This window comes from Bos taurus, chromosome 14 (genome assembly GCF_002263795.3).
Source record: "Bos taurus isolate L1 Dominette 01449 registration number 42190680 breed Hereford chromosome 14, ARS-UCD2.0, whole genome shotgun sequence".
Classification (NCBI taxonomy): Eukaryota; Metazoa; Chordata; class Mammalia; order Artiodactyla; family Bovidae; genus Bos; species Bos taurus.
This window is the reverse complement of record NC_037341.1, coordinates 57,862,178-57,883,323: the sequence shown is the minus strand read 5'-3', so window position 1 is coordinate 57,883,323 and position 21,146 is coordinate 57,862,178. Positions and strand designations below refer to the sequence as shown.

The following is a 21,146-nucleotide window of genomic DNA, read 5'->3' as shown; positions in this document are numbered from 1 at the left end:
TGAATCCGCCACGGGTGTACACATGTTTCCCCATCCTGAAACCCCCCCTCCCAATTCCCTTCCCATACCATCCCTCTGGGTCATCCCAGTGCACAAGCCCTGAGCATCCTGTATCATGCATCGAACCTGGACTGGTGATTCATTTCACATATGATATTATACATGTTTCAGTGTCATTCTCCCAAATCATCCCACCCTCGCCCTCTCCCACAGAGTCCAAAAGACTGTTCTATACATCTGTGTCTCTTTTGCTGTCTCACATACCGTGTTATCATTACCATCTTTCTAATTTCCTTATATATGTGTTAGTATACTGTATTGGTGTTTTTCTTTCTGGCTTCCTTCACTCTGTATAATAGGCTCCAGTTTCATCCACCTCATTAGAACCGATTTAAATGTATTCTTTTTAATGGCTGAGTAAAGTAGAGAGTTTTATAATCACTTTTCAGTTATCCATACCAATTAAAGCCAATAAAGCATAGATGTTTGAAATGCACATCTGACCCTTCAGATAATTTTTATTTCAGGGATTTAGGCTTTAGTAAACAAAACTGAAAGAAGGAACATAAAAGTTAAAAATATTAAATTTCTGTTAACCTGGGAAAAACCTGTATAGTGGTCAGGTTTCAAAATAGGTAATTAGAGTAAGTTGTTAGTTGTATTTCAGATAATTAGATCATTGTGTGATTGAGGTTAAAATGGTGAGTTCGGTTTTCCTTCCCATTGTCAAGTTTCCTTCATGAAAAGAAATGTTGCCATGAACAGCATCTGAGCTAGTCAAAACCAGGCTGAAGAAAATCCTAGTGTAGTTAGGAGCTTGACAGAACACAGCCCCAGAAGTTTAAGTTAATGTCTTCTTGGTAGTCAGCTTTGTTTTATTTTTAAATAAAGAATAGTGTATGTAATATTTTGTATATTTTAAGTCTTCAAGTTTTGTGAAGCTGTTTAACAAAAATAATTTTTAAATTCTTGCTAACAACTCAGAATAGCAGATGTATTAATTCATAATCACTCATTCTAACAGGACAGACCACTTGTATGCCTTCTTCATTCAGTGGAGTCCAGAAACATATGCAGAAGATACTGGTGAATATACCAAAGAACCTGGATTTATAGTAGTAAAAAAGATTGAAGAATCTGAAACAAATGAGGATTCTACTAATGAAGCAGCAGCTAGAGAATGGGAGGTAAGGGGGAAAATGTGAAGTTTTCATTTATCTTTTTTCTTTGTATGAATATATAGTTTTAGAGTTGGCAAAGTTCAAGTGATCTTTAAGTGAGTAATATTTTAAAGGTTCACTGTCCTTGTATATATGTGTTTATTGAATAAATCTGATTAGTAACTTTGGTTTATTCATTTCCCTTTTGCTTTAAAATGCTAGAGAAGCAACCTATCATCAGCAAAATGCCTTTTATTGAATGAACTTTAGGAATAATCACTGTTATACTAATTTTCATAAAACATTTATTGCAGATCTAATTCACTTTAGTGTTATCTCTTGGCATGGAGGAGGCATAGCAGTTATTTAACACATTCATGCAAATTAGCACTCCTTCTAAGCTCATATCCAAGCATTATCTTGACAAGAGTTTAGCAATATGCAAAGAAAATAAGCTGATGCTAATTTTACAAAGTAATGAAAGTTTTATGCTCTTCTCAAATATACTGAGCTTGTATAAATGGTCAAATTGACACTAAACAACTTTTTTTAACCCCTCTTAGATCTATCTTTTAAAATTGTGTATTATGATTTTACATGCTTTGTCATGTGGGATTGATAGAGTGATGTATCTGGTCTTTCTTTTGTTATGGTTCCCTGGATTCACCTCTTCATGCATTAGAAAATACAGAGCAGATGCTAAAATGTGATAATAAACTGAATCAAATTTTGTTATCCATCTGGTGTTGTTCGTGATCGTTTGTGTGATTAATGTGGTGTATATGTACTTAACATGTATAATGATTAAAGGTATACATGGCATGTCTTGTTTAAAATGCACACCTGATTTTGTATGTGCCTCAGTCCGTTCCGTGTAGTACATTCAGCATCAGTTTCTATTGTGACTACGATATAATGGAGGAATCTCCCTACCAGCTTTCACAATAGCCATGAAATGGAAACAACCTGAATGCCTGTCTGCAGGTTATTGGATAAAAAAAAATTTGGAATATTTATAAAATTCCAAATAATGAAGCAACAAAAAGGTTCTGTTGGTACAACAATGTGGATGAGTCTCACAGAATAAAAGAAGCCAAGCCAGACATGAAAGGACTATATATTATACAATTCCATTTACATAAAATTCAAAAGGGCAAAACTAGTCAAAAGTCCACCAGACTACCTGTTTCTGGGAGTTTAGGGGTTGTCTAGGCTCAGGAGGGAACTTTATAGAGTACTGGAGGTAGTCTGTATTTTATTCTGGGTGATGATTTACTTGGGTGTTGGCATATGCAAAACAATCCCTGTGTATTTACAACTTAGATTTAGAAGACTTTTAAAATAGCCCAGGTGATCAAGGATGTAAACCTATACTAAAGCAGTAACAAACAAAGGTAGAATGGAAAGGGATAAAATAAAGTGTTTTAAAAAGGTATTACCTAGCTAATAAAACAGGACATAGTGTCAGATGATGGTGAAGTACTAACTTGGGTGGCAAGGTAGATGGCAGTATTTTCAATCAAGTCAGAGAATTGACAGTTTTCTCTCTTTTGAGATTGAAACACTTAATTTTGGAAATAACAGACTTTAGTACCAATTTTTTGAGTATAAACTTTTTATTTAAAAGGGACCATCTTAATTCTTATGGACAACTCTGCAGATTATAATTTCTAAAGAAAAAATTTTCTCACCTGTTTTCAACTAGAATTGATTCAAATAAAAAGAAGATGATAAAAAAATTGATAAAAAATTAAATTTTAGAAACTTTCTGCTGTGTTATCTAGAAACATTTTGCTGCACTGTCTAATAGAGTAGCCACTAGTGACATGTGGCTATTGAATACTTGAAATGTGGCTAATGCCACTAAGGAACTGAATTTTTAATTGTTTAATTTTGATTAAACATAAAAATCAATACTTGATTCAGTATTGGATGACTTTTAGATATGTTTTGAACAAGTTAGATATATGAATTATTTTAAGCTATAAATTTCATAAAATCTCAATATGATCTCATAAATAAGATCAGGTATTTCCTGTGAAAATCTGGTATCTGCATTCAGATGTAGTTAAATATGCTAATTCCTGTAAATACAATAGCCCCTCACTGCTTGTACACAGCTGTTGAGCAAGGAAATATGGCTAGTCCAAATAGAGATAATCTGTAAATATAAAAAATATGCTGGTTTTTAAAGATTCAGAACTGAAAGAAAAAAATGTAAGATATCATTAAATCTTACATTCATTATGTTGAAATGATAATGTTTTGGATATATTGGATTAAGTAAATATATTAAAATTGATTTAACTTTTTTTTTTAATGTGGCCACTAGAAAATTTATAATTGCATATGTCTTGCGTTCTATTTCTCTTGTACAGTATTGGTCTAGTGCCTGATAGCTACCAAGTACATAAAAAGCTGCTGTTTTTTGTTTTTTTTTTCCCCATCAAAAGTCTGTTCTTTACCTTAGAGTTCACTCTTGGTGCTGTACATTCTATGGGTTTGAGCAAATGTAAGAAAACATAAAAAGTATTTTAAATGTTTAAAGGATGTTTTAAAAGGGAATTTGAGGTGAATGAACCTCATGTCTGTTACACAGAGTGAGGTAAGTCAGAGAAAAACAAAATGTTATATATTGATGCATACATATAGATTCTAGAAAAATGGTACTGATGAACCCACTTGCCTACTTGCAGGGCAGGCGTAGAGATGCAGGCGTAGAGAACCTACTTGTGGACACAGCGGGGGAAGGATAGGGTGGGACAAATGGAGAGAGTAACATTACATACATACACTGTCATGTGCAAATTAGATAGCTAGTGGGAAGTTGCTGTATAACACAGGGAGCTCGACCCAGTCGTCTCTGACAAATTATAGGGGCAGGAGGGAAGTTTAGGAGAGAGGGGATATATGTATACTTACGGCTGATCCCCAGTTTTGTATGACAGAAACCAACACGACATTGTAAAGCAATCATCCTCTAAATAAAGATCAATTTTAAAAAGGAAATTTGACTAGAGAACATACATAAAATAAGAAAAACTCAAAATTTCTACCTAGGTGTAGAGAATAGGTGACTTAGAATTTAAGATGAATTTGTTATGAATTTATTTCATGCTGACATGAAATTTGTACATTGGGGAACGTTTGCCTATGATAAACTTACCTTCTCAACTTCTTTTCTGTTCTCCCTTTCTATTCCCCTTTACCTTCCCCCTACCTATGTAAGTACCATGAGGGCGGGGTTTTATGGGTTTCATACACTTCTATCTGCTGAGCAGTGCAGATTATATGACAGTGCAGTCATATAATTAACCCTTTGTAAATACAGCATTAGTGAATACATTTGGACATAGATTAAAATAAATAAATATAACTTGTTAACAGTTGGTCTAAAATAAGTTCTTATGTCACTTGTAGTAAATATTTTATCATAAAGCCATAGACTCTTAGAGTTGAAATTAACTGACAGTTCAGCCTCTCTCATTTTACATCATTCTTGATTATACTCTAGCATATTTAGTGATAGGGAACTTACTACTTCAAAGGGCAGTAAGAGGTGAGGGCCACAGAAACCTACCTTTGCTAGCAAAGAGAAAAGATAATTGTATTTTAAGATTGTTAGCAGTAATAACCCTTTATGATACATCAGAACTAAGATTTCTGAATACTTGGAGAAAAAATCTAAGAAATACTACATGTGTAACTCAAGATGTGTGTTGGATTAATGTTATTTAATATGTACACTTTATTCAAATTTAGTTGTTAGTATAAATACAGTTAGCATAATACATCAGCTTACCTCACCATTGTTTCTCTTTTAACCATACTGTCTTGAGTATCTTAAGAATAAATTCTTCTGCTGTTGGTAATTCAGTAGCCCTACCTTGCAGCTGAAGTAGAACAATTTCTACAATTGGTAGATTCTTCTCTGTTTTTCTTCAGTACTCAGTTCCAGAAATCAGTAAAGCATGTATACTGAGGAAACTGTATTATGTGGGCTTTTGCAATTTTGTGAGAAATATTCCTTTTTCATGGGGATTGTTTTTATGAATTTTCATTGAAAACACACTAATGGCATTTCAACAGTGTAAGGAAGATGCTGAGGTGAAGGTGGGAAAAGATACCTGTTGACCTCTTATTACTTGCTGATGATTGTGCTTTTATTTGATTAATACATACATACAGAGATTAATAGTATCGTGAATTTGCATGTACCACTCAGCTTTATCAACTCATTTCATTTATAATCCTTTTCTACAGTTCTTCACATTTCTTCACAGGTGATAAAAATGTTTAAAATACACATAATATGAGTGTATTTTTACAATTTGCTGTTTGAGTCATCATCCCAGCATGTGGCATATAGTTCTGTGACCAGGGATGGAACCTGGGTCCCCTGCATTGGAAGCACAGAGTTTTAGCCACTGGGCCACCACAGAAATCCCAAAGCCTGTTTCATTTTTAAGATTCATGTGAATTTTGCATTATCGTAATTCATCTGATATACATTAAAAAAACCTTTTAAAATTCCTGATCATGAAGTAAAAGTGATGCTACAGTAGTGAAGAAAATTATTCTGGTTTACTTTTCACTTCTCACACTTGCCTAATTATTGACAAAAATATCTTACATTGAGTTTTTGATTTCTAATATGACTTCTCCATTTTTATGTGCTTGACATTACTCACATTTTCTCAAACGATCCAAGCTTTCATTTAAGTAAAAATACAAAGGTGGCACTAGTGGTAAGGAACCTTCTTGCCAGTGCAGGAGACACAGGAGATGTGGTTCAATCCCTGGGTCGGGAAGATCCCCTGGAGGAGGGTGTGGCAACCCACTCCAGTATTCTTGCCTGGAGAATCCCATGGACAGAGGAGCCTGGTGGGCCATGGTCCATAGGGTCACAGAGTCAAACATGACTGATGTGACTTAGCACATATGCATAGATGTAAATTTATTGGTTACTTATCAAATAAACCTGTACAAAGGTTTTGTAATTATGTCAAATATTTTAGAATTTGCTTTCTGATGTAATTTTGTAAATCATTTATAGGATTTTCCCATTTTGACATTAATTTTTAGTGGTTAATTTTATAAACATTTTAAAATATTTAACCTAACCGTAGCAATTTAGGCTGTAAAATTTATTATATCTTCAGTGATTTGGTTTTCCACCTGGATGTGATAATTACCATGTGGAATCAGTTCTGTTTTCTTATTTGTCATTAAGTTATTGCTATGGTGTTTTATTACATTTCTCAGAGAAGACTTAACAGTTTCATATTGTTGAACTTTAAGAACCAACAGTTTCAGGAGTGGTTAGTATTTTACTTCTTAAGCTACCAGACAATGAGTATTCTGGTGTTCATTTTCTTAAGGACATGGTTTGTGTGTGTGTGTGTTTAATTAAAGTAGCAAGTAGTGCCAAAATTAAAACTGAGTCAATATGTAAAACAAAGCAAAATTCCTGATCTCTTCTCAGCCTAGTCAGCAAAATCCATACAGAATTGATTTTGTTCAAAATAAAAGTAGTCTCTATCTCTGAGTCACTAAATAGAGGTCACATTTATCACATAAAAGTAATTAAAATGAATATACTTTTGTAAACAAATTGAATCACATAGGATTATAAATCATAACACCAAAAGAAATTCAGTAAATCTGAAACTTTTGTATATCAAAAACATTAAAAACATGAGTTACACAAATTGTCTTGTGTAATATTTCCATATTGATTATTTTTAGACTTCTTTATTGAGGTATGATTGATATACAAAAAACTGTTCATATTTAATATATACAACTTGAGTTTGGAGACAAATATACATCCATGCAAAATTCAGGCTTAAATTGAAGAAAGTAGGGAAAACGACTAGACCTTTCAGGTATGACCTAAAGCAGATCACATAACAATTACACAGTGAGGGTGACAAGTAGATTCAAAGGATTAAATCTGCTAGACAGAGTGCCTGAAAAACTATAAATGGAGGTTCATAACATTGTACAGAAGGCAGCCGAAACCATCCCTACGGAAAAGAAATGCAAGAAGGAATAGTGGTTTTCTGAGGAGGCATTATAAATAGCTGAGAAAAGAAGAGAAGTGAAAGGAAAAGGATAAAGGGAAAGATATCTGAATACAGGGTTCCAGAGAATAGCAGGGAGAGAGAAGACAGCCTTAAGTGAACAATGCAAAGAAATAGAGGAAAACAATAGAATGGGAAAGACTAGAGAATCTCTTCAAGAAAATTGGAAATACCAAGGGAACATTTCATGCAAAGATGGCCATAATAAAGGACAGAAACAGCAAGAATCTAACAGAAGCAGAAAAGATGATGAAGAGATGGCAAGGAAACACAGAACTATACAAAAAGGTCTTTATGACCTTGATAACCATGATGGTGTGGTCACTCACCTAGATCCAGACTTCTAGAGTATGAAGTCAAGTGGGTGTTATGAAGCATTACTATGAACAAAGCTAGTGGAGGTGATAGAATTCCAGCTGAACTATTTCAAGTCTTAAAAGATGAAGCTGTTAAAGTGCTGTACTCATTATGCCAGCAGATTTGGAAAACTCAGCAGTGGCCACAAGCCTGGAAAAGGTCCGTTCATTCCAATCCCAAAGAAAGGCATCACCAAAGAATATTCAAATTACTGTACAATTGGACTCTTTTAACATGCCAGCAAGATTATGCTCAAAATCTTTCAAGCTAGACTTCAACAGTACATAAACAGAACTTCCAGTCGTACAAGCTGGATTTAGAAAAGGCAAACGAACCAGAGCAAATTGCCAACATCTGTTGGATCATGAGAAAAGCATCTACTTCTGCTTCATTGACTACACCAAAGCCTTTGACTTGTGGATCACAGCAAACTGGAAAATTCTTAAAGAGATGGGAATACCAGGCCACCTTACCTGCCTCCTGAGAAACCTGAACGCAGATCAAGAAAAGTCAGAGTGAAAGTGGCTCAGTTATGTCTGACTCTTTGGGACCCCATGGACTACACAGTCCATGGAATTCTCTAGGCCAGAATACTGGAGTGGGTAGCCTTTCCCTTCCCCAGGGGATCTTCCCAACCCAGGGATTGAACCCAAATCTCCCACATTGCAGGCGAATTCTTTACCAGCTGCGCCACAAGGGAAGCCCAAGAATACTGGAGTGGTAGCCTATCCCTTCTCCAGTGGATTTTCCTGACCCAGGAATTGAACCGGGGTCTCCTGCAATGCAGGCAGATTCTTTACGAACTGAGCTATGAGGAAAGCCCTAAGCAGCATTTAGAACCAGACATAGAACAACTAATTAGTTCAAAATTGGAAAAGGAGTATGTATATAGCCACCCTGCTTGTGTCACTTATATGCAGAGTACAGCATGTGAAATGCCGGACTGGATGAAGCACAAGCTGGAATCAAGATTTCTAGGGAAAATATGAATAACCTCAGATAGGCAGATGACATCACCCTTATGGCAGAAAGCAAGGAGGAACTAAAGAGCCTCTTGATGAAGGTGAAAGAGGAGAGTGAAAAGCTGACTTAAAACTCAAAATTCAAAAAACTAAGATCATTATCCAGTCCTATCACTTACTGCAAATAGATGGGGGAAAAGCGAAAACAGTAACAGATTTTATTTTCTTGGACTCCAAAATCACGGTGGACAGTGATTACAGCCACAAAATTAAAAGACACTTGCTCCTTGGAAAAAAAGTTATGACAAACCTAGACAGCATATTAAAAAGCAGAGATATCACTTTGCCAACAAAGGTCTGTCTGGTCATAGCTCTATAGTTTTTCCAATATTCATGTGTGGATGTGAGAGTTAGACCGTAAAGAAGGCTGAGCCTGGAAGAATTGATGCTTTTGAACTGTGGTGCTGAGGAAGACTCTTGAGAGTCCCTTGGACTACAAGGAGATCAAACCAGTCAATGCTACAGGAAGTCAGTCCTGAATATTCATTGGAAGGACTGATGCTGAAGCTGAAACTCCAATACTTTGGCCACCTGATGCAAAGAACAGACTCATTGGAAAAGACCCTGATGCTGGGTAAGATGGAGGGCAAGAGAAGGAAGTGACAGAGCACTAGATGGTTGGATGGCATCCCCCATTCAGTGGACATGAATTTGAGCAAACTCCAGAAGATGGTGAAGGACGGGGAAGCCTGGCATGCTGCAGTTCATGGGGTTGCAAAGAGTCGGACACGACTGAACAACTGAACAACAAATACACCCGTGTAGGCATCACCACAACCTTTACCATAAACAATGGCCATCTCCAGAAGTTTCTCATCTCTTATTATTTTGTAATAACACAACATAAAATTAACCTTCTTAGCAAATTTTGAAGTATATGTTTAGTACTGTGCTGTAGAGTAGGTCTCTGGTTCTAGGCTATTAAATGTTTTCATATTAGCTTTTAGCATGCAAGAGTAATTATGGTCTGTTTTAACTATTACTAATATTAGCTATGGATGTTAACTATCTCTGGAAAGTTTTGAACAGTGCTTTGCTTTCTTTATTAATATTCGTCCTCAGCTGGTAGCCAAAAGCTGTAGGCTGTAAAATTTCCATTAAAAATCCAAAATGTTACTTAATTTATATTGTGAGAAGGGATGAATAATGAATGACTGTTTTATGATTTTTAAAATTAAAATATGTTTTTTAAAAGTGCTTCATTTTTATAGTCTGTCATTTTACTTTTGTAATGCTAAATTGTTATCTCCTTCAAGCTCTGGGGTATCTAGCAAAATTTAAATGACCTGGCATTACGTTTTCTGAGTAATATGAAAAAAGAAGGGATAGAAAGATTTACTGAGCTCATTTTATGTATGCTAGGTAGGTATTACATTCATTAATTAGGAAGCATTTGGCTTCAAGAAATAAAAAATCACACTTAAAATAGCTTAGACCGGTTGGTTTTTCTTTTTTAATTGAGGTGTAAATGACATATAACTTATTAGTGTCAGGTGTATCACATTATGACTTCACATTTGCACATATTATGAAATGGTCACCACAGTAAATCTAGTTAATACATACTTAAAGTTTTGTGATAAAATATTTTTAAAATCTACTCTCTTCAGTTCAGTTCAGTTCAGTTCAGTTACTCAGTCGTGTAACGTCCGACTCTTTGTGACCCCATGAACCACAGCATGCCAGGCCTCCCTGTCCATCACCAACTCCCGGAGTCCACCCAAACCCATGTCCATTGAGTTGGTGATGCCATCCAACCATCTCAGCCTCTGTCATCCCCCTCTCCTCTTGCCCTCAATCTTTCCCAGCATCAGGGTCTTTTCAAATGAGTCAGCTCTCCGCATCAGGTGGCCAAAATATTGGAGTTTCAGCTTCAACATCATTCCTTCCAAAGAACACCCAGGACTGATTTCCTTTAGAATGGACTGGTTGGATCTCCTTGCAGTCCAAGGGACTCTCAAGAGTCTTCTCCAACACCACAGTTCAAAAGCATCAGTTCTTCAGCACTCAGCCTTCTTTATAGTCCAACTCACATCCATACATGACTACTGGAAAAACCATAGCCTTGACTAGATGGATCTTTGTAGACAAAGTAACATCTCTGCTTTTGAAGATGCTATCTAGGTTGGTCATAACTTTCCTTCCAAGGAGTAAGCGTCTTTTAATTTCATGGCTGCAGTCACCATCTGCAGTGATTTTGGAGCCCAGAAAAATAAAGTCAGCCACTGTTTCCACTGTTTCCCCATCTATTTGCCATGAAGTGATGGGACCGGATGCCATGATCTTCATTTTCTGAATGTTGAGCTTTAAGCCAACTTTTTCACTCTCCTCTTTCACTTTCATCAAGAGGCTCTTTAGTTCTTCTTTACTTTCTGCCATAAGGCTGATGTCATCTACTCTCTTAGCAACTTTCAAATATGTGTTGCAGTATTAACCATAGTCTCCATGTTGACTATACAGTTCTTATGACCTATTTATATTTTATAATTTGGCCCCCTTCATTCATTTTGCCCACCCCAGCATCCCCCCAGTGGCAACCACCAGTCTGTTCTCTTGTATCTATGAACTTCATTCTTTGTTTTAAATTCCACATATACATGAAGTCTGTGGTATTTATCTTTATTTGAATGTTTCACTTAGCTAATGAACTCAAGGTCCAGCCAATACTGTCTCAAATGATGAGGTTTCAATCTTTATTTTGGCTAAGTAGTATTCCATTGCATATGTGTACCACATTTTCTTTATCCATTCATTGATGGACACTTAGGTTGTTTCCATATCCTTGTTGTTCAGTCACTTAAGTCTACTCTTCGGGACCCCATGACCTGCAGCATGCCAGGCGGCTCTGTCCTCCACTGTCTCCTGGAGTTTGCCCAGACTCATGTCCATTGAGTAATGGATGCCATCTCATCCTCTGCCACCCACTCCTGGAGTTTGCCCAGACTCATGTCCATTGAGTAATGGATGCCATCTCATCCTCTGCCACCCACTTCTCCTCTTGCCTTTAATCTTTCCCGTATCTTTTCCCTTATCTTAGTTATTATAAATAATGCTGCAGTGATTATGGTGGTACATACATCTTTTTTAAAAATTAGTTTTCATTCTTCAGATAAATAAGCAGGAGTGGAATTGCTGGATCGTATAATAGTTCTATTTTTAATTTTTTTAAGAACCTCCATAATACTGTTTTTCATAGTAGCTATACCAGTTTATCGATACAATCCAATCCCACCAATAGTGCACAAGGGGGGTCTCCGTTTTCTTCATATTTTCTCCTATGTTTCTTATATCTTGTTTTTTTGATAATAGCCATTCTAACTGGTGTGACATGATAGTTCATTGTGGTTTAATTGTTTTTCAAAGTATAGTCCCCAGACCAGCAGCAGCAGTAGTATCTAGGAATTGTTTAAAAAGTTAAGGAAATTCACTGGTGGTCTAGTGGTTGGGATTCTGTGCTCTCCCTGCTGAGGACCCAGGTTCAGTCCTTGGTGCTGCTGCTGCTAAGTCACTTCAGTCGTGTCTGACTCTGTGTGACAGCATAGACGGCAGCCACCAGGCTCCCCTGTCCCTGGGATTCTCCAGGCAAGAACACTGGAGTGGGTTGCCATTTCCTTCTCCAATGCATTAAAGTGAAAAGTGAAAGTTAAGTCGCTCAGTTGTGTCCAACTCTTAGCGACCCCATGGACTGCAGCCTACCAGGCTCCTCCATCCATGGGATTTTCCAGGCAAAGTACTGGAGTGGGCTGCCATTGCTTTCTTCGTCAGTCCTTGGTAGGGGAGCTAAAATCCCATAAGCTGTGGCACACCAGAAAATTAAAAAGTCCATTCTCAGGCTCCACTGCAGTCTGCTTATCAGAAACTGGTTTTGGAGCCCAGTGTTCTGTTTTAACAAATGTTGCGAGTGATTCTGACATAGCTAAAATTTTGGAGCCACTGGTTTAGATCTTTAAGAGCCCATCCTGTCTCGACATGAAGCCAGTTTTCTCAGAAACATATGGCCGAAAGATACCTTAACAAAATCAAAGCTGTATTAGGAAGAAGGTGTGAGGATGTATACTAAGACAAAAGAGGCTATCCTATGCATGGTGCGTGTGTATATATATGTTTTATATATATATATATATATATGTATGTATGTATGTATGTATGTATTTTAACCAGCTAGACAGCATATTAAAAAGCAGAGATGTTACTTTGCCAACGAAGGTCCATCTAGTAAAAACTATGGTTTTTCCAGTAGTCATGTATGAATATGGTAGTTGGACTATAAAGAAAGCTGAGCGCCGAAGAATTGATGCTTTTGAACAGTGGTGTTGGACAACACTCTTGAGAGTCCCTTGGACTGCAAGGAGATCCAACCAGTCCATCCTGAAAGAAATCAGTCCTGAATATTCATTGGAAGGACTGATGCTGAAGCTGCAACTCCAGTACTTTGGCCACCTGATGGGAAGAACTGACTCATTTGAAAAGACCCTGATGCTGGGAAAGATTGAGGGCAAGAGGAGAGGGGGACGACAGAGGCTGAGATGGTTGGATGGCATCACCGACTCAATGGACGTGAGGTCAAGTAAACTCTGGGAGTTGGTGATGGACGGTGAGGCTTGGCGTGCTGTGGTCCATGGGGTCACAAAGAGTCAGACACTACTGAGGGACTGAACTGAACTGATGCATGGTGTGTGTGTGTGTATATATATATTTTAAAATCTCATTTAAACCACGTTTTGGTGTGCATATTTTTAGTTATAGAAATTCTGACTGGAAGTAATGATAGGTTTTCAAAATAGCATCCCACTACCACCAAATTATTTAATGTTTGTTTTATGTGTGAGGCAGTGCAGGGATGGGAGTTGGTGACCACAGTTCACTGTATATGTAAGAGGACTCTGTATTGTACAGATGGTGTAGAGATGGTTATAGTGTGTCTATGAGGGGTTGTGGGAGAGAGATCTTAGGGTAAGTGTGATGTAGAGCTGGTTGGGAAGATACAGGTGTGGCCGGTGTGAGTGGCAGGGTGGATGTTCATCAGAGGTGTACTGTGTCCTATGCATGCACATCCTGGAATGTGGAGAAAGGAGATGTGTGGGTGTGGGTATGGTACAGTGCGTATACTAGAAAAGTGGTTGTATATGTGTGAAGGGCGGCTTTGTGTGCACAGCTTTGTGTGTACACACAGCAAGGTAAAGGGGGAAGAGCAGGTTTAATTTAAAATGGAAGAAATATTCAGTGTATCATTATGATACATTCAGTGTATTATTTACCTCTAGCTAAAAGTCAGGTAATTTAGATATTTTTTGTTTATAGTCATAATAATAATCTTAAAAATTGAGTTACATTCAGGATACCCCTTGTTAGTGAAGTATATACCTAGGCATAATAGATAATAATTACTTTTTCAAGAAACTAAGTGTTAGGAAACGCAGTTTAACCAGAAGGGAAAGAGACACGTGTACCCCAGTGTTCATCGCAGCACTGTTTATAATAGCCAAGACATGGAAGCAACCTAGATGTCCATCAGCAGATGAATGGATAAGAAAGCTGTGGTACATATACACAATGGAGTATTACTCAGCCATTAAAAAGAATACATTTGAGTCAGTTCTAATGAGGTGGATGAAACTGGAGCCTATTATAGAGTGAAGTAAGCCAGAAGGAAAAACATAAATACAGTATACTAACGCATATATATGGAATTTAGAAAGATGGTAACAATAACCCGGTGTACGAGACAGCAAGGGAGACACTGATGTATAGAACGGTCTTATGGACTCTGTGGGAGAGGGAGAGGGTAGGAAGATTTGGGAGAATGGCAATGAAACATGTTAAATATCATGTAGGAAACGAGTTGCCAGTCCAGGTTCGATGCACGATGCTGGATGCTTGGGGCTGGTGCACTGGGACGGCCCAGAGGGATGGTATGGGGAGGGAGGAGGGAGGAGGGTTCGGGATGGGGAACACATGTATACCTGTGGCGGATTCATTTTGATATTTGGCAAAACTAATACAATTATGTAAAGTTTAAAAATAAAATAAAATTAGAAAAAAAAAAGAAAAAAAAAATGGGCTGTGTAATACTCAGAGGAATTTTCAGGTCACACTGAATATTTGTATAAGATTTATTTGTAGTAGATTGGCTTCGTTTTTATAGTCACTCTGAAAGTTTGAAGGGTCCTCAAAGGATACTTTAATGCTTAAAAATACATAAAAGATGAAATGTTATAAGGATTCTTAGACATAAATAAGGCACAATTTTATGACTGTAGAAACAGATAATAAAATGTTAATTGAAGTCATTTGTGTACTTTGGAAGGGATTCTGGAAACTGTACTGATTACTTTTTTTATGACTGAGGTATTTTTAGTGTATTTCTTAATGTACTGGTGTTTGGAAATACATGCTCTGTATCTTTAAACCTTTGAGTCCTTTCTTTGCACATTTGGGTACAGTGCAACCAAACTTAAACATGGGAAATCCTCTCTTCCCTCCCCAACTTAACAGTCTCCACTCAGGACTATCTTTGCAATGGATACTACTTAGTGATTAGCTCTCTGTCTTGTCAATCAAATCGTTGTCTCCAGCAAACTGTTTTGTCACTGTAGTAGGGCTCTTGTGCTGGAAATGGATCTTTGACAGAGGAAGAATGCTTTTTAAAACAGTTCTTAGGAGATGATGTAACTTAATTTGTCCTGGAAACGAAATGTCTCGTCTCTGGTATGGGAAAAAAGGGAAAAGGCATCAACCAATTAATCAAAAATATACTCTGGTAAATCTTAGTCAATGATTTCAATTTCTGTATTTACTAGTCTTTTTATGGTGACATTCTGCAGAATTATGCAATTTTAAATTTTAAACATAAAGAATACTTACAGAATTCAAAATTGTATGATTGTAAAAAAGTACCTTCAAGTTATTTCTGCTAATCCTAAATATCTTCAAAAGGAAATAAGTAAGGGACTATGATTTTGGTTTGTCAAAGTGTTTTGGTTTTCCTGTTTTGCATCAGCAGGAAGTTATAGAATTTTTATTACTGTCTTAATTTTCAAGTTAAGCTTTGTAGGAAAATACTCAGAATTTTGTTTTCCTTAAAAATGAGTAAATTTTTGTTTTGCTTAAAAATAAGTAGACCCTTCTTAATGAATTTCTATTTTATTGATTGGATCCCAATCCAAATACATTTATAATTTAGTGTATGAAGATTATTGTTTTAGCCATATAAGACCTTTTTTCAGCTATCCAAAAAGTTTCAAGCATTACTGCCTAATACAAAACTCTAAATAATATTCTAACAAAGAAAAATCTTATTCAACCTTACTGTTATAAGACTCCTAGGTATTTTTTGGTGTAAGTATTTATGCATTATTTGTTAGAAAATGTATAACGGTTGTTCTTTCTTTGGTAGTTTAGGATTATATCTTGCCTTATGAATGTTCATTTTATTTGTATTATAGTTGTAGGTGATTTAAATGGGACTGGATATGTACTTAGACCCCAGAGTGACTTTGAAAGTTGTACCCAGCAGCTTGCCACTCTCAATTGTGTAAAAATATCAAAATGATTTCTATTAGTAGTGTTTTAATTTGGCTGAGAGTACTTTGTTAAATCTTTTTATTTTTAAGTTGACGATTTCAAGTTTTTGTTTATGAAACATCACCACAGAGGGTTTAGTCATCTGAAAATGACTGGATTTGTTAAAATTCTGATCAGATTAGCCAATTAACACAGTTTTTTTTTTTAAACCAAGAACAATGATGCTATTCATATGTTTTTAATTTGCAGTTTGAATTAACATTTATCATTAGTTTGCTAATACTGTAATATAGTTCATTACAAATATAGGCAAAATGTGGATATTTTAAACTTTGTAGGTCATTATAATGTACATCACACATTTATTACAGTCACAGATTCATTTTCAACCTTATAGTAAGGTGTTAGGTGATTTTGTCATATGAGAGCATGCTTCTCATTGGTCCTTAGCTCTGCACATAATTAGAGTTTATATATAATACTTCATTTAACCTTCACAATAAGTTGCAAAGTCAATAGTATCACTTGGCATTTTAAAGGTGAGAAAATTCATATGGACTTATTACTGAACTAAGCTGTCCTGGAGAACAGAGACAGCTCAACCCTAGCATATTCATTACCTCACTAGGATGTCTTTGAGAGTTTTATAAGATGGTACAATATAGTATAATGTGTTTTGGTGTGTAGACAAGCTCAGGTCCCCATTTTCTAACTGTTTTCCTTGCTTTGGAGTAGAAATCCCAGAAGCTGTAGGGTAGGAGAAAGGCTTAAGAAAATTTGCCATTTGCAACAACATGGATGAACCTAGAGGGTATTATGCTTAAGTGAAAGTGAGAGAAAAACAAATACTGTATGTTATCACTTGCATATGGAATCTAAAATGTAAAACAAAGTAGTTAATATGACAAAGAAGAAACCATTTTACAGATACAGAGAACAGGGAATTAGCTGATATTTTATAATAATTATAAATGGATTACAATCTGTAAAAATTTTTGAATCACTGTTGTACACAGTGATTGATAAAGTCAAGCATGCTTCATCAATATGGTTCTCACTTAAGCTAACTGGACAGATTTTACTTCATTCTGTATATTTTAGAGTATATTCTACCTATTAGTCCTATTAGTTCCAAAGATGGCTTTTGCCAGTGTCTCTGTCCCCAAGGTGAACTTCTTTTGCTCCCTGCCTCTACAGAACTCCAAAATCTGCAAGCAGATCTAACTCTGGCTCCTTTCAAATTACTGCTTCTGTCCCAAGTCTTTCAGAGTATGTGTGCTCTTTTAAGGCTGAAGTCTTCTTTTTCCTACAACTCTCTGGGTCTCCTGAAAGGAAACCCCACTGGTCTTCAGAGATAAACATTCTGGTGGCTCGGTTTTTCTAGCAGAGAACGCCCACGTTCGGGAACCTGGTGTGGGACTCAGACTCCTTTAGAGAGAACTTCCGCAGTTATAGTTAGCCTTCTGTTTCTGGTTCACCTACCAAAGGTATGGTCTGCACTATACTATGACTCCACCCCTCTTGCCCATTGCCCATCTTCATTATATCTTCAGTTGTTAAAGATCTTTTCTGGTAGGTTCCAGTCTGTTTCACTGATAGTTGTTCTGTGAATAATTCTGATTTTGCTGTGCTCATGTGCTCAGCGTCTTTCTACTCAGCCATCTTGCTGTCTTATTTTTAAAGGCTGTTGCAGAGTTTATTCTGATGTATAATGTAAATTTAATAATTTACTTAAAGCTGTTTATATATTTAGTATACCCATATACTCTGCCTTTTTTGTGTTTGTCAATAAATTGTAATTGACATGAAGATTTATAAGCTCATTTTATAAGGGTGTAAGCTTAATCACGTTAAAGTCACAAAATATTAACTATTTTTTATATTTGTTTAATATTTAAAATATTAAACATCACTTTTCTCTGTCAATTATTCACTAGATTTTGTCCTATTTCCCTTTTTTTGTTGTTCCCTAGACCCTCATATATGCCAAGATAAATTTCTTTTTTATATTTTAGGCTTTTATGTTTGAAAACACATGATGAATTATTTATGTCTGTGTAGAAATTAGCTCACAGCTAGAATTTTAAGAAAAACAAATTTAAATGTAAAGCTCTTTCCAGTGACCTCAGCTGAAGAATGATTATAATACGGATAAAAAAATTACTTATACTAACACTATACATGTACCATGAGTTTTTTAAATTTAATCCTCAAACTGTGGAATATTGCCACTTTCACCTTCATTTTACAAAACAGAGACATAAGATAGTCATATTGCAACCAGAAGTCAGGGCTGTGGTTTGAATCCAGCCATTCTGTTCTGGCTCTAGGCTGTGCTCTCAAATTCTTTGCTGTATTTGGTCTCAAAATCATCAGAATATAACCAGGAGAAGGGGGTTGACATTTATTTTGTACATTTATTGTATCAGTTTCTGCTTTATATATATCTTATACATACTGTTATTTATTCCTCATAAAGTGCCTAAGATCATTTTCATTCGAAAAACCAGAAATAGATTAAGTTTGATTGCTCAAGTTCACCCAACTAATATAATCAGCCTTCCTTATCTGCCACTTCTGCCTTCTATGGTTCTGCATTTACAGATTCAGCCAACCACAGATCAGCAGTATTTAGGAAAAAATTCCAGAAAGTTCCAAAAGGCAAAACTTGAATTTGCCACATGCTGGCAACTATTTCCATAGCATTTATATTGTATTTACAACTATTTACATAGCATTTACACTGTATTAGGTATTGTAAGTAATATACTGGAGAAGGAAATGGCAATCCACTGCAGTTTTCTTGCCTGGAGAACCCATGGACAGGAGAGCCTGGTGGGCTACAGTCCATGGGGTCACAACAAGTCGGAAATGACTGAAGCGACGTAGCATAGCACAGCACAGGTAATATATAGTTGATTTAAAGTATATGAGAGGGGTGTGCATAGATACATGCAAATACTTTGTCATTTTCTGTAATGACATCCATAGATTTTGGTTTCAGTGACAGTTTCTGGAACTGATCCCTTAGGCATATGTAGGAATGACTGTTAAAGAGAATCAAAATTACAACAGAGGAGTTTTACAGCTAAACCCAGGATTCTTTCTGCCATACTGCGTTTCCTATCTATAATACATATTCATGGGAAGTTTAACAAGTGGTTATATATGCCTTATTGTATAAACCTTCTGCTCTCTGGTTACAACGTAATTGAAAAAAGGACATATACAGATATATTCAGCGTAGAATATTTTATTTGACTTCAGTAGTTGAAAAGCATATTTATTAGTATATAAGTTGTGAGACCTAATGATAAAATGAGTCTCTTTGATCCCACTCACTCACTTGCTCACTATCCAACTTAAGAACTAGAATGTTACCAATGAACCAGTATCATCCTGTGTGTTCTTTCTCTTTCTCATTTCATGTCACTTCCAGGCTGGTAGCCACCTCCCTGAATTTTGTTACTGTTTCCCTGCTTTTCTTTAATTATCAGATTTTATTTTTTGGAGTAAAGTTTATAGAAAACTTGAATGGAAAGTACAGAGAGTTCCCATATACCCCCTTTATCTCCAAACACAGTACCCCTATTATTTACATCTTGTATTAATGTGGTACATGTTATATTGTATAAACTAATATTATTATACATCATTACTCAAAGTCTATAGTTTGCTTTGGGGTTCATTCTTTGTGTTACACATTCTATGGAATGACATGTATCTGCCATTACAGGATGATGCAGTGTAGTTTTCATTACCTTCAAAATACCTGTGCTCTGTTCATTTCTCCTTTGCTCCACCTGAAGACCAGGTAACCACTGATGTTTTTACTCTTTCTGTAGTTTTGCCTTTTCCAGAGTATCATATGGTTGGAATCAAACCATATGTAGCCTTTCGTATTAGCTTCTTTCAGTTAGTAAGATGAATTTAGGGCTCTTCCCTGTCTTTTCATGGCTTGATAGCTCATTTCTTTTTAGTGTTGACTTTTAATATTGGACTTCCCTTGTGGATCAGCTGGTAAAGAATCAGCCTGCAATGTGGGAGACCTGGGTTCTGTCCCTGGGTTGGAAAGATCCCTTGGAGAAGGGAAAGGCTACCCACTCCAGTGTTCTGGCCTGGAGAATTCCATGGACTATAGGCCATAGTATCGCAAAGAGTCGACATCACTGAGCGACTTTCACTTTAATATTCCATTGTTTTAACATACCATAGTTTGTTAATCTGTTCACCTACTGGAGAACATTTTGGTCACTTCCAAGTTTTGACACTTAAAGAAAAGATTGTTATAAACATTTGTGTTCAGATATTATGTGGACATAAATTTTCAGCTCATTTAGGTAAATACCAGGGAGTATGATTGCTGGATTATAAAAGTGTATTTTTAGTTTTGTAAGAAACTGCGAAATGGTTTTCCAAAGTGACTGTACTGTTTTGTCCTTTACCAACAATAAATGAGAGTTCCTACTGCTCCTCATCATCACCAGCATTTAATGTTATCAATGCTTTCATCCTGAAGACGTTTATAGTAGTATCCCATTGTTTCTTTAATTTGCGTTTCCCAGAGGACATATAACAGAGCATCTTTTCATAGTCTTGTTTGTCTGCTCAGATGTTTAGTTCATGTTTTTTTCTCTCATTGTTTTTAAGTTCTTCGAATATTTTGGATAACATATGTATCAGATATAAATCTGGCAAAGATTTTCTCCCAGCCTGTGGATCATTTTTGTATTCTCTGGACAGTGTCCATTCCAGGCCAGTTGTTTTTAGTTATAATGAAATGCAGCTTGCTTTTGGTGTTTTATCTAAAAAGGCATCCAAACGCAAGGGCACCTAGATATTTTTCTGTGTTATCTTCTAGTTATTTTATAGTTTTGCATTTTACATTTGGGTTTAAGATCCATTTTCAGTTAATTTTTGTGAAAAAGTGTGAAGACTTTGTCCAGTTTAACTTTTTTGCATGTGGATGTCCAGTCGTTGCAGCACTCTTTGGTAAA

The 21,146-nt window shown here is 36.1% G+C and overlaps 1 protein-coding gene across 14 annotated transcripts in view; it reads left to right on the top strand.

Moving 5' to 3' along the window:
• Positions 1-21,146, top strand: part of OXR1 (oxidation resistance 1) — a 550,243-nt gene that overhangs the window by 510,402 nt on the left and 18,695 nt on the right. For 12 of the 14 annotated variants that reach the window (XM_025001700.1, XM_059893322.1, XM_025001699.1 and 9 more), the window contains one exon: positions 1,025-1,187. In XM_025001700.1, coding sequence (XP_024857468.1) covers positions 1,025-1,187 — 163 coding nt within the window. Of the gene's footprint in view, positions 1-1,024; positions 1,188-14,935; positions 15,386-21,146 lie in introns of those variants that run through there. The other 2 variants (XM_025001710.2, NM_001076148.3) reach the window with 2 other exon arrangements.